We start from the raw sequence: 17430 nt of genomic DNA, 5'->3' as shown, positions 1-17430 counted from the left end.
AGTTTATAACCCCCCCCCCAATGTATCCAAAATGAGAAAAGACATGGCTTGGCTGTAGATCTAATTTAACTCCAACAGTGTTATGTTGCACTAAACCTTTCATCTAACCTATCATCATCTTAATTATCAAATGTGTTGAAAAGCCACTATAAAGGTAACATAGTAGTGAAAAACAGAACTTTTGGGCTTAACCAATTATTTTTGGTATATATTTATATTCAATGTCCCTCATATTGGGTACCTAAAGATCTAATTTTCATCACAGAAAGTTGAGTTGTAGTCTGTGTCCCCAATGGAGACCATTCTCATCACTTCCTGTCCTGACAGGAAATAAGAGTAAATCTCCACAATGGGGACAAAGACTGCCATTAAATACCTTCCAGAGGTTCACTTCTATCCCTTCCATACTCTGTCCAACAAGTTAACAATTTTGTTTCATATGTCTCAACTCATCCTCTAATATCTCTCATCCACAGCTAGATTCTGGCATTGCCAAACATCTTCATTCAATAGCAAAAGCCAGTGATTCCCGGGACCCCAATGATGTGAGTATTCCTCTCCTTATTCATTGCAAAGATTAGATTAAATCCGATTTTTGTGTAATTAGCCACAAAATAGTAAGATATAGTAACCCATGGCAACCAGTGAGAACCCATCTTTCACAGATCTGGCTGCAAGAAAGTTTGTGTGACTCTTTGTATTGAATACGTCTCTATGTTATCTATAGTTTGCTTGCCAGCAGTTTTCATTGTAAAGTAGTCATGTGTGATGTATTGTCTTTATTGTAATGCTTGTTTTCCCACTCTATAGTGCATCATCCCAATGATGAAGTTTGTAGAGTCCGAGTTACAGTACATGAACCAAAATCTTGTCCAGGAAAACTTTAACTGGTAAGGTGTATATTGTGTATTCTGTCACCATAACCTTCAAGCTAAACAACCCTATTCTAGTTCCCTACCACCTAAACTTGCCAGTGATGAAACCATAGACCATCATTAGTAACAATGAAGTAGAGTAGGGGGGGGGGAAATGGATCATTGCAAAGATTGTGGTGCAGCAGAAGTCTCTTTCAGGACCAGTGTACACAGGTGTATGAGATTAGTTTGTGATGCATTTGTTATGCATTCACTATGCTTTGGCTGCATTTACCTTAATTAGTGTGGAGGAGTAAAATGAAAGTGCAAATTGATTTTAACTGACCTAATCTGATATCAGAAGTATACATCCTCTAGCCTTGTTTAGGCTGATGTCTTATGGGCACCGTGAACACTGCTGAATCTTGCTCGCTAAGCTCTAACCCAAAATAAATTCCAAAGTGAGTTTATTCCAATAAAGGGGTCAGACATACACTGGGGTATAAGAGGGGTCTCTGACCCTGAACCCCAGTGTTCTAATAAAAATCATACATAACATAATGACGAATGCTCAGTTTTTGGGGAATGCTTGATTCCTTGCAAGAATAGGCAAAAGGTATATAAACAGCATTAGTGCTTATTTTTAAGATCTGATGTTTAGGGGCAGTATCGGTGATTTCTTCTAGAAAGGTGAATCAACCGTTTAAATATTATATTTTATTGTGTTGGAGACAATATCTGACCAATCATGAAAAGCATTAGATTATTTAAATTTTTATTAAAATAATAATTATGAGTATTAGTAATAAACTTTTGCTTATCTGTTGTTATTCTTACAGCCTCCTCGCTTTACTTTGGTCTCATATCCTCACAGTCATCTCCAACCTATCTGCACAAATCACAGCCTCTCCACGGTATTATCAACGACTGCATGCTGCACTCAAGGTGACCTTCTAAGTTTTTTAACACATCTGACAAGTGTGCCTATTTCATCAGTGTACAGTTAGCTGACTGCTCCATGTCGGCATACGAGTGGGTATAGGCTCTGCCCCCCCCCCATCTGATAGGGCTAATAGCTCATAAATTTGAGCCTCCTCCCAGCCAATATGTCTTTCCTGCTGGGCCCAGGAAGGGCTTGCGAGCCTCCAGTAGGACTATCTCCACCTGGATGGTGAAAGTGATTACCCTAGCGTATGGAGCTATGGGGTTGGCGGTTCCAGGGCATACGACAGCGCATTCGACCAGAAGTATTTCAACTTCCTGGGCAGCTATGAGCGGTGTCTCGCCAGAGGTGGTCTGCAAGGCAGCTACATGGTCCTTGGTGCATACCTTTATGCGGCACTACTATGTTGAGCCGGCGGCCTTGACGACGGTCGAGTTTGGCCGTAGGGTTGTTGCCTCTTCTTCTGTTTGCAATTAAACTACTAGCATTCCCGCCCTTGTGTGTTTGCGAGTTATTTCCCACTCGTATGCCGACATGGAGCAGTCAGGGAAACAGGTAAATTGTATTTCATACTTACCGCAATTTTCCTTTCCTGACGGCTCCATGTCGGCATAGTTCCCGCCCAGTCGAAGTTGCTAGTTATGTAACATATTGGCTGGGGGGAGGCTCAAATTTATGAGCTATTAGTCCTATCAGATGGGGGGGCGAAGCCTATACCCACTCGTATGCCGACATGGAGCCGTCAGGAAAGGAAAATTGAGGTAAGTATGAAATACAATTTTCTTGTATTATAATCATAGCTTCACCCTTATCAAAGACAAGACAGACAACAAAGCACACTAACTATTCTATATTTGTTTTTCATGAGAAAATGAATCAGTGACTGCCAGTTGCTCCAATTCCCAACATGACCAGTATGACAACAAACTGGACTGAAAAGAGTACGGTGGCCTCCAAGCACCATAGCAGTTACTAGAGATACTATGGCTAATGTTCAGCACTTGGTATAGGAAGCCAAAACCAGCCTTATACAGCAATATACATCAACTATATTTAAACCTTTTCATTTAAGATTAGGAAATGGTTAAAATCCTTGTCAGATTTATCACTATTATTTTTTGGGGAGATTTACCTTGATTATCTGTCCTGTAGATACAACATGGAATAATAGTAAATCTCTCCAATGTAAAGGGAAATCTTTTCTTAGATGTTTGTTAGCATATGCCCCACTGGAAGTTTCCCCTGTTGTACCTGTTCTGGTGACAATTCAGCTTTTAGATTTCCCATCACTTTCAGTCCCAGTGATAGTGGTCACCAGGACAAATAAAGTGAATCTCCTTTACTTGGGACACAAACAGCAAAAAAACCTTGACAGGGGTACCAGTTCTTGCCTACTTTATGCAGAACAAAAAAAAACAAACTTTGGCTTTAGATACACTCCATATACTCCAACACGTGTAATACAAACAGCATGCTTCTTTTCAGCTTTCAATGAATTAAACCAGAGCCTTGGTTGGTAGAGAATATGCATCCTTAACCCTTTCGCTGCCAATATCGTTTTTGCACACATGTTAAAATACACTTTCTCTATCGTCCATTGAGGGAACACAGCTCTGAAGAATTCTGAGACGTTGGGTATGCTGCTGCCTCCAGGAGAAAAGGACACTAGACAAAAAAGATGGATGTCTCCTTCTCTTCTGGTTTAATATTTTAGTTTACTTTGTTTCTTTGTTGAAGATGCTACTACCAAGAGCTACTAGTTGGTTTAATACCAGATATTATTAAAGTCTGGAAGACTCTCTAGCTAGCTGATAAAAATAAGAGATTGATGCCGGACAGGTTAAATCCTGGAAGTTTCTCTAGCTGTCATGAAACAGGTCGTTTCTGGTCTCAGTATTTATTATTCTGACTCTGATTGTTGTATTAGCGATTTATCCCTTGCTGAGACCTCTATGCCTGGTCTGTATAAGCAGATATAATCACTGCAGATAATCCTTATCAGATAGCTGATCTCACCAAATACCTTTTCCATCTATAAAGGTGCTTTATTCTGTACATCAGAACAGCCATTCTTCGATTATTCTGCTGTCTGCAGCAGGTGGTTGCGGTACCTCATATTTTTAACTCACACTGGTCGGAGCCATGAGTATTATTGTGTCTGAATCTGTCTGAGGTAGACTGTCATTAGAAGGGAACTGTGTTCCTTTCTTACTCTGTGTCTTATTACTGATTTTATCAAATTAGAAACTTGTGACATTTGTGCTTTAGATTGGTGTCACTGATGTTTCTGGTTCTTCCAGTCACAAGTGGCCTGTACATTTCAAGGCCTCTGAGGTGTTGCTTTGGTGGTCTGTGCTTGTTATACGTTCTGTATTTCACACGTTGGCCACGTGGGGGAGCGCTCCTCTTTATTTCTACTCAGGCTTACTGGGAAAAACTGTTACTGTTTATTTCCCTTCTCCTTCCTGAATTCTGATGACAAGTTTTCATTAAGTAAGGAGCAGCAGCGCTCATGAAAGTTATACAGCAGCCAGACATTGATGACACTTATCTAAGTGCTCACTCTTTCCTTCCTTGATTAAACAACATAACACATAGATTCATAGATTTCTGTTATGTCAGGGCCCAATCTTATGCCCTTCTTCTCAGTCACTGGTTTTACTGCACTGGCTGTTAAAACCCAGGTATTTAAAGACAAAAGAATTTCAGATTCTGTTGTCCTGACTATTAATGACCAGTGACGTCCATAGTACGTCACTGGCATCGGGCCCGTTTAAACAGCCTCCCGGCGGCATCACCGATTTCCTCCCCATACTATGGGACTGGGAGCGAGGCGTATTGCATCACTTCCGGTCACAGAGCTGTCAGTGCTGGGCTCCTAAAGCCCAGCAATAAGCTATTGAAGTGCGATCTGCACTTTAGTAGCTTATTTCAAGTATAAAAGTAATACTAGGGGTCTTTTGGACCCCCAGTATAACCTTAAAAAGTACCTGTCACTGCCAATATGCTATCACATGGGGGGCTTGTAATCCCCCCTATGTGATAGCAATTAAAGTAATGTTTAAAAAACAAACAAAAAAAACAAAAATTTTTAAAATTAATATTAAATAAAATAAATGTAAAAATCATTTTAAAAATGTTTAAAAGCCCCCGCGAGCACATGTCTCTTCACATAAACACGCTTCGGGTGCGCCTACGTATTAAAACATGATCGTGTTACACATGTTGTGTATCGCCGCGCACACCGTAGTGAGAGCAATAATTCTAGCGCCCAAATTTACACGTATCTCTAAACTGATGACCTCTGGGGGCTGTTAAAGCGTCGTCTATGGATTTTTTGGTGTACTGAATTTTGTTGCAGTTTCACGGACGCACACAATTTTTAACCTGGGCATGTTAGGTATCCATTTACTCGTTGTAATCTCATCTTTTATATTTTATTTTAAAAATTGTAATTGTGTTTTGGCGCATTTAAGTGCATTTATCATGACATTTTGGGGTCTGATAAGGAGTTGCGCTAATATCGTGCACTATAAAACTTTGCAACTGCCATCATTTTGTTCTATAGGGTCTTGGCTTCCAGAAAATATATAATGTTTGGGGGTTTTAAGTAATTTTCAGGCCTAAAATGTGGATTATAACATGTACACAAAAAAAGGCCTCAGTCACTAAGGGGTTAAGGCTTGTAGATCTACTACTTGTAAGATTTATCAACGTACATGGAAGCCACTATTTCTAAGTGGATTTCTCAGGTGGCAGTTAGTACTTCTTGGGTAAGTAATTCTTTTACTAATAAATAATAAGTAGTAAGTTAGTAATTATTTGTAAAATTAAGCTTCTGTTACTCAAATTGCAAGGCCGCAATTTGCTCTTCTGTTCACACTTTTGAGGTTTTTGCCTCTTGTGATAGTTTTGGCTGAAAAGTTCTTCAGGCGGCTGTTTGAGTATTTGAGTCGGTTCTTCTGGTTTGTATGATGCATGCCCGTCGGTTTTGTACTGCTTTGGAACATCTCTATGTCTCAGGATTGTTCAGGGTTGTGTCCCTCAATGAATGATAGAGTAAATAGAATTTTTTTCTTATCCTCTTACCGTAAAATCTTTTTCTCGAAGTCCATTGAGGGACATAACTCCATCCTCTCATTTAATTTCATACTGCTTGCTACATCTGGCAGGCTTGAGTTGGGAGGGGTTATGTCCTTAAAGTGGCAGGCTTTTAATTTTTTTTTGTCTCATGTCTATTTCTTCTGGATGCAGCAGCATAACCCTACATTTTAGAATTCTTCAGAGCTTTGTCCCTCAATGGACTCCGAGAAAAGGATTTTATCATAAGAAGAAAAACCCCCCAGAATTATATATTTCCTGAAAGCACAAACTCTGTAGAGTAAAACAGTGACAGCTGCAATTTTGTATGTTTTATGATATTAGTGCAACTGTTAAACTCAAATTTTTTGTAAAAAATACACTTAAGTAATTTTTACTGCACATAAACACAATATATTACCCAATTTTTGTAACACATAAAAGAGGAGGTTGTACTAAGTAAAAAAAAATACCAAGCATGTCAAACTCCAAAATTGCGTGTGCCCGGGAAATTGTGAAAAATTATGGTTCCCCAAATTGTCTCTGTATGATGTTGGTGCGGCTGACACCACTCGAGCCACAAGAATGCTGTGTGTTATCAGTCAGCAACAGGAATTAGGAGCTTAGTGTATTTCCTTCTCTACATGCACTGTCTTTAAAGGGACACAGCATGGAGAAATGTGTCTTAACATACACTTTAATACTGCAGTATTTCAGCAATCTATATTCTAAAAAAACTGGGCTCCGCTTATGATTTTAGTGTCAAAACAAGTAACCATTCCTTTATTCTTCATTTGACATGTTATAAGGTAGAAACAGTATTGAAGTAAACACAGTAACAGGCAGCAGATTCTTTGGACTACACAATTTATTTTCCATACGGCTATTTTCTTTGCTTAATAGCAGAAAGGAGGAAATTCCACAATACAATTGTAAGTGCCAAAAATGGCAACTGTACCTGGACACACAATGTTCCCTGAGGGTATTAATAATAAATATATCTTGTGAAAACAATAGCAAAATGTTCCAAAGTACATCCCCGCTATAACAATACCACCTGTGATATATTGTTTCAAATGTTACATAGTGGCCTGCAACTAGCTTCCAACAACTTACAGCTCAATGGTAATTGTACAGTAACATTCTGGATAAGCTGTTTTACTTGGACAGGCCGATCTTAAAGTGGACCTTTCACCATGTGCTGCACTTCTGACCATTCCCTCCCCCTCTCTATTAAGCAATAGCTAAAAAAATGAATGACCTGTATATAGTTTAATTTTGCCCCTTTACCTTCCCACTTCCTCACTTCTTGCCTAGGCAAAATGATGTGCCTTCAGCACCCTCCTGAGATATGCACGTCACACATCACAGGAGGATGCGGGTTGTTGTTGCAAGATCTTGCACCCGTATTGATGCCAGATATGCAAATGCAAAATCTTGTGATACTTTGGCACTTTCTGATTTGCAGCCTTCTGGGATGTGTGACGTGAATATCCCAGGAGGCTTCAGGTGGCTAAGGAGAAAGAAAGGAGTGGGTGGGTGAAGGAGCTAAATTAATTTACAGTTCATGAAAATAGTGTAATAGAGGGGAGGGAGGGAAGGGCAAAGTGCTATGAATGGTGAATGGCTTTTATACCATTGGTAAAAATAGTTTTTAGTAGGCCCAGGCATGAGAACAGTTTTTTTCCCTGAAGGCACATCAGGAAGTAAGAGGAAATATCTGGAAAACATGGGAAATCCCTGAACAGGTGTCCCCAGTGGATAATTTCCCCTCACCTCCTGTTCCTGTTACAGCTCTAAAATGTTAGCTTTTCCCATCACTTTCTGTACCAGAGACAACATTCACCAGGACAAATACAGAAGAAGATAATCTTTTGCAGGATCCAGACAACAATAAAAACCTAACAATGTGTTTAACAATTATATTATTTAACTTATATTATATCTTAAAGTTTTGGCTTTAAATACACATTAAACATTCAGTTATAGCAGCAGGCTTGTATCTAAACTGCTTCCCTATGAGACTGTTCTGTGAAGAGTTTACACTGTATATTCATGCAAGCTTGTGTCTTGTGGTTTGTGTTATTCAGAATTTAGAATCATGTTTCCATGCGGGAGGTTGTGGACTGTCCTTGGAGAGCCTTCACACAGCCACTTTCATTGTAAGTACAGCAAGGTCACTTTATTACATAGCTGATGTATTTTCCTTGTTCGTATAAGAAATATGCCAACTGAACTACACTGATAACATCTTATATACTGTATAGGTAACACTTGATTTTATTTAACATTTGTTATCATAGCCACCAATCCTCTTTTATGTGGACCTCTAGGCAATTTTTTGTTTTGTTAGAGTAGGAATCAATTTGAACCAATTTGTTTATTTGTTTACAGCTCTGCCATACAGTACAGCCTTGTCGTTTTTTTTTCTCATTTTTTTCCCCTCTGCAGTTAAATCACACAGGTTTTGTCCCTCCCCTAGCCTGTGACTGGACTCTCAAAGTTGAAGCGGTAGACTGATAAACTAATTTCTCTGTTACTCTGCTCTCTCCCCTATCCGTTCTTTTCAACATATTGTTGCTATGAAAGTCTTGATTCCAGCTCATAATATTGAGGCCTCTTCCACTTCCTGAACTTGGAGCTAATCAGTGCTTCTCCTAAGCTATTTCCCCAGCATTGAAAAGTCCATGGTCAGGTCTTGTAATGGCCACTGACTAGAGGCACCACCCCAAGGTGGGTGGGAACACCCACAACTCCAAGCTGGCAAGCAAAGCTTTGACTGCTCGACATCCCAAGACATAGAAGAAGCCATTAGGTAACTGTGATTATAATGTATCAGTCAATAGAACAGCAGCCTGTGGGACTAAATAACGTACCGATGCCCTGCATACAGTTCCCTTACTTCCATGTTAAAGCTAGCGCTCTTTTGGTTAGGTAATGGCTGGTAAGAATTATTGCCTATCAATCAATATCCAATTAGGGTCAAGGGAACTTTCTTTCCTTGTCATTTGGTGATTAAACAAATTGGTTACCCGCCAACTGACAATGGAATGAGAGTTCCTTCCACTTCTATTGAGCATTGTCGAATTATAATACAGATGTTGTATCGTTTGCTCTCATCTTTTTTCACATATGCTTTAAACATTTAGGGCTGATTCACACCAGATGCATTGGGGCTGCGCTGGCCGCTTTTTTAAGTGCAACCCTAACATTAGAGAAGCCAATTTTCCTCCTTTCAAATGAGCTGATATCACACCACTGCAATGTGGTGGTGTGCATGGAAACAAAGTACCGCATGTAGAACTTTTTCTCAGCACAGTGGCGTGCAACATGATACAATCTGAACGCACCCCACTGTACCCATAGAAGTTATTTTAATGTCACTGGTGTCACAAGTTCTAACAAAAAAAAGGTAACCATTGTGTTGCGTTGTGACTGGCACATCAGCACTGTGCCTAGCAAAGCACACCAGCAGCCGTGCATTGTAGTGAAGCTGCTGGTGCTGGTGTGAATGGGTCCTAAGTATTAGTCATTTCCTTGTTTTTGGTACTTCATTCACCACAGATTTCCAGGATATATTGCCACCTGTCTTATGTAACACATATTTGTCACTTACCCTAAATGTATGCTTTAATGTCATATCAAGCCACCTTCTAATCTTAAATTACAAAGATAGCTGCGATCTCTTATGAATAAGATCAAACTGACCCTTTGGCTAAAATTTCAAGCGCATTTAATCAACAATTTGTTCCATTTGTATACCATTTCACAGACCCTGGGACAGGACCTTGATCTTTGTTCCTGCAGTACTCGAAAACTAATTGAAAGGTATTACCAGCAGAAGATCAAGCAGCAGGTAACTCGCTGTCAACAGTGTCTAAGTACAGACACAGTTATGCAAGTAACATACAGTATATATATTGTAAGTATCATCATCATACCAAGAGATTTCAAGGACTCAGTCCACTCACAAAGGTGCGCTTAAGCCTATGGTCTCACTAGTGCTTCTGCATGATTATGCATTTTTGCAGGAGTCCAATCCAACATCCCCAGGTAGGAGGTCGGTGAAAAAATACGAGGATGACAATGTGTTACAGAGGCGCTCATTGTGTGTTGGTCATGTGTCCCTGAAAAAAAGTCTCATAACTCTTGTTATTTTAGTAGAATGTATTTATTATTCATTGTTCACCTAAAACACGTTTTGTAGCCACTGGTCACTTCCTTGGAAATATGTTGCAAAAACAGAATCACTGAATATAAAAAATAAGTATAAAAACAAAGAGAAATATTGAAGTATATAGTCATGTAGTGAAATTGTTATATGTAAATGAAAAAATTTAATCAATATATTTTGTTAAACAATAATATGCTCATTTTATAGAAAGATATATAGAAGGATAAATAATCTCAGTCACCTACTTTTTATATGCATAAAAAGATGTTGAGTTTCCTCTATACTGGCATCTAGTGACTTATACTGTTTTATACAATGATGGTAATCATGGTTTATAAGTTTAGTACCTCAGCATCCCTATCAGGTTCCGTTCAACCACTATAAAAGTCATCGGGTGCTGCGCCTATTTTTGTGACAGGTGCAGTGGCCGGGCAGAGAGCTCAGTAATGCTGAGCCTGTGATTTTATTACGCTCAGCGTTACTGAGCTGCTCAGTATGGACACTCTGAGTTTAGTGCCGTTTCAACAACAGGTACATGAATCTATTTGTTGTGGGCACTGTTTATGAATTCCCCTCATTCTGTTTTAAGAAGGCTTTATTGTGCTTGACACTATTTTCGTGGAAGGCTTTTTAGGCCACTTCACAATAAGTTATAATATTCCATTGGTCACCAAGGCCCACTTCATAGAAGCCATGGTTTCCGTGCATGGCACAGATGATGGCAAGCAAGCATGCTGTAAACTAGCAGTTTGGGGTGTACCATTGGCCCAGGGGCAAGATAGGAATGGCTTACCTGCTATCCTAAAATGTAAAAAAAAATGTATATTTGTCATTTGTGATGGAATTAGACATGCAGGTGCCTTCTGTTCTAAAAAGACATTACTGTCCTTCACACTGGTTCAGTGGAAAGCTTTTTGGTTCTTTTTAGCCCACCTAACCATAACCTGGCTATACTGGTTTAAAAGAATGCACTGGGTCTTCTTTCTATTTTATGTATGTTGGTGTGTGATGAAATATAAACACCCAGTTTAACATACAAGGCTGGATCTCCGACAAGGCCAACCGAGGCCAGGCCTTGGGGCAACAGGGAGTAGAGGGGCAGCAGGGCTGTGGAATTCCTATCTCCTGATGCCCGGGACATGCAGTTTCGGGTGCCGGCCGGGTAGTTGTTCTCTATATTTAGCCCTGCTTTGAGCAAGCAAGGCTAAATGTACAGCAGCGAAGCCGCCACTTGTTTTGTACAAGTGATCTTGACGATTTCGCCGAGATCACTTGTATGCAGCCTGCATACAGGGGGGTGCATTGAGGAACCTGGCATTGGGGCAGCAGAGAGAGTAAATCCGGCCCTGTTAACATACCCTCAGCCCTAGTTTATGCAATAAACCTTACCGATAACCTTCTAGTGATCACATTTTATGGGCTATATTTGACTGCAAATGTTTCAGAAAATTTACTGAAATATATAATTTTTAGTCGGGGTGGTCAGAGTAAAAGTTACACAAATCAGATTGTATTGGTTGGATGGTAATATTCACTGCATTTTTTAAACAGCAACAGGGAGTGTCCTCTGAGAAGTATGGTGCGGTCACAGTAAAGGCCAGTTATCGGCAATCAGAGCAAAAACTACGAGTGGAGATTCTAAATGCAGTGAACCTGCTTCCTCTGGATTCCAATGGTAAGAGAATGTTTTCTGGGGTAGATGACTTGTACTCAGTAGTAGAACTACCAGAATAGCAGCCCACTGTGGGGGCATGGTCAGGACCAGGACGGGTGAGCTATCTGCTATAAATCTCCATGTGTGTGTGTGGTTTGGGTACAGTGCACACCATACAATGTATCATCATCCACTATATGTCACCTGAGGACATGGCTAGAATAAGGGATGGAAAAACGTCTACAAACTCCTCTCCAGCAAACTTGCATGGGTAGGGGGCATCTGCACTCTTAACCACGGTCCCGGGATCTCCAGGACAATCCCAACATTTACAGTCTGACCTCGACGCTCCCGTGTCCAAGGAAATATCCTGGGAGCCACAGCAGCTGAAAACGTAACTGCAAATGTTGGGATTGTCCCAGGGATTCCAGAATTGCTGATAATTAGCAAGAAACAAAACCTAAAGTCTCCAGGGGGACACACAGGGGAAGGGACAGCCTTTGTCGTAGCCCCCCCCGCCCCCATAGTCACAGGCAGAATTTCAGGGATCACTGTGTGAAGGACCTATAACTAAGCGTGCGTAATGTAAAGGTGCCCATACACTGCACGATTATCGTACGATAATCGTATGCGATCGGTTTTTCGTACGATAATCGTGCAGTGTCTGGGTAGCGTGCAACCGCGGATACTGTACAATCGTACAACGTTTGACTACCTAGCATGTTCAAAAACCTGTGCGTAACCGTACGATAATCGTTCAATGAGTAGAGTAATCGTTCGTCAAGGATCGCACTGTTCGTTCAGCGCATGCGTTAAACGATCGAGCAATCGGAAGTAGAATGACGGCAGCTGGCTGTACTCGCAGCATCCACACCTCTGTTCTGGTACCCACATGCAGCAAAGCAACGTGCGAATAAATGTCACGTTTCTGCGATGACCTGCGTTGCTGGCGAGCATGAATGACAGCAACACCAACCATCACAATAGCCATGCTACTCATATCCTCAGCCATCGTTTGCTTTCAACAAGTGTGGGAGAGAATGCACTTGGTTTTTGCCCTTTAAAGGGCATAGTACGAAAGATGATGCCCACTGCTCGGGTTCAAACGATTACTTCCGTCGGTCGATCGAAATCGTACGATTATTAGTGCGGACGTACGATTATCGGATCGACCGCTATTGAGACAAGTTGGGTGCGTCCCACGATGATCGTACGATATTCCGATCATCGAGGGGTTTTATTCGTACTATAATCGTGCAGTGTATGGGCACCTTAAAACATGTCGGGTGGAGCCTGCTGACACCACTTCCACAAGAACAGACGGACCTTTTTATGGATGATTGTTTGATTTTCAGTTGATGTGGATGTGCCGATTGCAGCACAAAATCATGCAAGTGAACTTGTTGTTAGTATTTTGATTGCATAAACTTTTTTTACCTTGCGAGTATTTTTTCCTGTTGTTTTCATGTGATGGATTTTGGAGAATACTGCCAGGGTTGCTGTGTCTATGGAGGGAAGATAGTAATCACCTCAAGAGAGGGAGCAAAGTGTTTTCACTAGGTGCATACTGACCTGTGTGTATATATACAGTATATACTGGGTCGTGCCAAGTCTGATGAGTTCCTGGACACAAGGGAAGGATGGTGGACAAAGCACTCAGTAGTGAAGGATTTATTTGGAAGATTGTCAATTTTTTATCAATATTATTACCTAGAATCCTGCTCCTGAAGGTGGGTCTATAATGCAGTGGTCAGAGACTGAAGATCGGAAAAGACTAAAGATTCCATGTTAAACAGTGTGGGAGGAAGCATCTCCACTGCCAGCTATTGTATTAAATACCTGAAACTGTAACTGCATCAGATCATTTTGAAAATCACCTGATGCAGAAGGAATGGGCCCAAATTCAAGCCATGTATGGCCAGCCTGAGCCTCTCTATAGGTGCCCACACACCTTACACTTTATCTGTAGATTTCCTATGGTCAGATGGAAAAGGTGCAACAGATTACTCCATCTACATTAAACTGTGTGGATGGAGGAATCTCCACCTGGGCCAATCTGTTGCACTTTTGCACCACAGAAAATCTGCAGATAATTGTAAGGTGCGTGGGCACCTTTAGAGAGATTAGTCACTGCGTTAATGACTCATTTCAGGTCTCTAAACAGTGGTCTTCATTCAGCACAGCTGACAAGGAATCTGGCTAATGACAACAATTGGGCAGATCGTACGGGCTTTCAAGAAGCATACGGCCATCGCAAGACGTTGGTCGTAAGCTGTATGGGCACCTTAAAGCTGTTCACACACCTTACAACCATCGCAAGAATTTTGTCTTGCGATGGTTGTAAGGTGTGTGAACAGCTTTAAGGTGCCCACACACCTTGCGATAATCGTACGATAATCGCGGGCAATCCCGCGCTCGTACGATTATCGCAAGGTGTGTGGGCACCTTAAAGCTGTTCACACACCTTACAACCATCGCAAGACAAAATGCTTGCGATGGTTGTAAGGTGTGTGAACAGCTTTAAGGTGCCCACACACCTTGCGATAATCGTACGATAATCGCGGGCAATCCCGCGCTCGTACGATTATCGCAAGGTGTGTGGGCACCTTAAAGCTGGCCATACAACCGGGGCAGAACATGTGATCAGCTGATTACATCATCCACACCAAACAGGGAGGATGAAGGAATCTCCCCTGCTGGCTATTGTATTCAGCAGTTGATGGGACCCGTGGCTGTTGTATACCTGAACAGTGACAGCCTACAATTTTCCAGTTGGCAAAAGTCTAATGAAAAATCGAGCTGACAAGACCACCCCTCAGCTCGAATTCTGTCTAACATAGCAGGAGTTGGCTGCAAATTGTGCAGTCTATGGCCAGGTTTAAGCTGCATCTGCTGTCTGGACAAAGGGCTACATAATATCAATATGCAATATTTCATATTTACGTGACTGAAAATCTTTAATATTTTAGTCCTGACCATTATAAACATTTAAAAAAAAATGATGTAGAAAACCGTAATCCATTCCCTTTAAATATCATGATTTGAAAACAAAGTAAACTCATGTTGTTGGATCACCTCTTTGTATACACAGGGAGCAGTGACCCCTTTGTACAGCTGACGCTGGAGCCTAAGCATATATTTCCAGCAGTGGAGCCGCGCTGCACACAGATTATCAAGAACGAGCTGAACCCTCTGTATGATGAGACATTCGACTTGTGAGTCATTCTAAAACCCGTTTTGTAATGGACCCTAAAAAACCCTAAAAAGAAATCTTTGCATTGGCTGTACAATGTGAACAGACGTATTTTATGTTTCTTCAGCCTGGTGGCCCCGGAGCAATGTGACATTCCTGGAGCCTGCCTCCTGGTAACGGTGTTTGACCATGATACCCTTCTTTCCAACGAACTGGAGGGTGAAGCTTTCCTGGATCTTGCAGATGTGCCAGGTTTAAAAGATGACACTGGTGACCCCGTGACCAGCATCCCACAGAAGCGGCTCCCCCTCAGTCATCCAAAACTCAATGGTTTGTACTTCCTTTTATGACATCCATGTGCGATAAATGATATCCTGGAACCCTGTAAAATATGTTCTTCTGTTTGAAGAGTCAGTGGTGGTGAAATTCATCGGTCTTAAAGCAAAATGCTTCACAGACAATTTCTGCCTGAGATCCCATTGGGGAGATTTCTATCACTTCCTGTGACACCAAGGCAATAAATGAGGGGAGTGGTCGGGGAAGTAAGGCACCGACAGCAAAAAAAATGTTCAGAAGTTCTTACCCCTCTACTCTTTAAAAATGTGTTTATGTCTGTGTCCACATTTGAGAGTTTGAATGACTTCCTGTCCTGACAGGAAGTGGGGGGAAATTGCTTCAGTAAGGACACAGACAGCAATTAAAACCTGAGATGTTTTGACTGCAGTTTGGCTTTAACCCTTTCACTGCCACTGATGTAAGTGCTATTTCAGCAGCTGCATCGGCATGTAAACAAGCTCCCTGCTGCTGGGGAGATTTTCCCTAACTCTAGACAGGAAGTGATGGGAAATCTCTCCAACTTGGACACAGACAGAAACAAAAATATATTTTTAGCTGAGTGAGAAGGGGTTAGAACTTCTAAAAATGTTTTTTTATTGCTGTCTGTACCTTCCTGTCCCAGTGACACACTGCCCTCATTTTTTGTATGGGTCTCACAGGTATAGAAAATGTAGGTCAATTTCTCTAATAGGGTCACAGACTGAAGTAAAAATGTGATCCAAAAATAAAAATTCAGAGTTCTTCCAAGATACAGTGAAAGAACTCCAGCCATCATTATTCTTAACCCTGGCATTGGACTGCCCTTGCACTGCAAGGGTTAAATGTTCATTTTTGTCTAGTTATAGCTGGCTGCTATTCTGGTCCCTGCTGCCTGTCTCTTCCTCCGCTCCAGCGATGGTATGTCCCTCTGTGTCCTCACTTCCTATACACTGTATGATACATGATGACTCACAGGACCTTCGAGTGCAGCAGCGGAGAGGGAGAGAGGCATCAGGGACCCGTCTAACAGTCAGCTGCCTGCAAGGTTCAGGTGAGTATAACTGTTATTTTTGCACCTAGATAAAATTGATCACCACTCAGTAGCCCCACTGCAAGGGTTAGGAATAATTCTGCCCGGAGTTCTTCTTTAAAGGATAACAGAGTGCCTTGTGCTGATCAGCTGCTTTAAAAGTGCCTATGGGGCAACTGTAAATGAGGAGCTAGAGCATGTGCTAGGAAGTCTCAGCAACCAACAGTCCCATATTTAGCATACATGGATCCCTTGAACTGCTGCATAATTGGCAGTATTATGTCTGTCTCTGACCTCAAACTTTAACCTGCTTTGGTTATTTTTCTGTGTATTACTAACTAGACTAAGTTTGACAAATAATCATTGCACAAACAGGTTTTAAGCCGCCGAACTGAAGTCTTACACCGTCTCATCTTTTTATAGTCCTGTACCCCGGCATGTTCTTATTTGTGAATGATTTTGTGGTAGGAAATACCTTCAAATTACTTTTTGTTACAGTAAAAATGCTGTTTTCGGTCTCACACTGCAGTGCCCTGTGCTGGCAGAGCTGAGTAAAGGCCACACCCCCAGCACAGGTGTTCTCACACTGACTTGTATTGCAGAGAAGGGGAGGAGTGTGTCAGAACGAATACAACGCATTGTCATATTTAGATCCCGTGCACAGCTGGTGAAAAATAGAGGTCAGACTATGAAAATGGAGGTTGCTAGCACAAGGACTGTCTGACTGCATATCTGTTTCTGTGCCTTTCACTAGGCTAAACATTCTCTTTCTTGGACAAAACAAACATATTTGTTATGAACAGACTGGGGACGTGAGTACTGGACACAGTTATGACAACAAGCCAAAGAAAACGAAAAGTCTCCGTTCATACCATTAGCTAACACTGCAGGACGCAGGCTATCATCACAATGACAGAACGGCTTGTTCTTCCTGTTTTCCCGACACTGATAATTAGCAGTGTGTCTCTTATTTTAGGGGATCGAATCCTCCAGCTCCTGGAATGTCGTCGCTCTGAAAAGGAAGCCGTTATGTTTGTCAAACTTCGCAGACAGAGAGCTCGTCAGTCAAGAGAAAGTGAACGATGACCTTGGAGCATGGGAGGCCGTGCAGAACAAGATGTCATTTACTGGGCAGGAGGCTCATCTCTGAACACTCCGTGTACTGGACTTCAGAAGAACATTAGCAA

At 41.4% G+C, this 17430-nt stretch overlaps 1 protein-coding gene across 1 annotated transcript in view; it reads left to right on the top strand.

Moving 5' to 3' along the window:
- The window catches only part of UNC13D (unc-13 homolog D), a 78966-nt gene extending 61536 nt beyond the window's left edge, over positions 1-17430 (top strand). Inside the window, exons 25-33 of the mRNA XM_018561541.1 lie at positions 477-545; positions 811-890; positions 1694-1799; positions 7968-8039; positions 9650-9733; positions 11603-11726; positions 14797-14920; positions 15026-15228; positions 17220-17430. Of these exons, the coding sequence (XP_018417043.1) occupies positions 477-545; positions 811-890; positions 1694-1799; positions 7968-8039; positions 9650-9733; positions 11603-11726; positions 14797-14920; positions 15026-15228; positions 17220-17329 (972 nt within the window). The 3' untranslated portion in view covers positions 17330-17430. The remainder of the gene's footprint in view (positions 1-476; positions 546-810; positions 891-1693; positions 1800-7967; positions 8040-9649; positions 9734-11602; positions 11727-14796; positions 14921-15025; positions 15229-17219) is intronic.

The sequence above is a fragment of the Nanorana parkeri genome, unplaced genomic scaffold, assembly GCF_000935625.1.
Source record: "Nanorana parkeri isolate BGI_ZX_2015 unplaced genomic scaffold, ASM93562v1 scaffold529, whole genome shotgun sequence".
Classification (NCBI taxonomy): Eukaryota; Metazoa; Chordata; class Amphibia; order Anura; family Dicroglossidae; genus Nanorana; species Nanorana parkeri.
The sequence above is the reverse complement of the archived record's forward strand: the minus strand, read 5'-3'. Positions and strand labels throughout refer to the sequence as shown.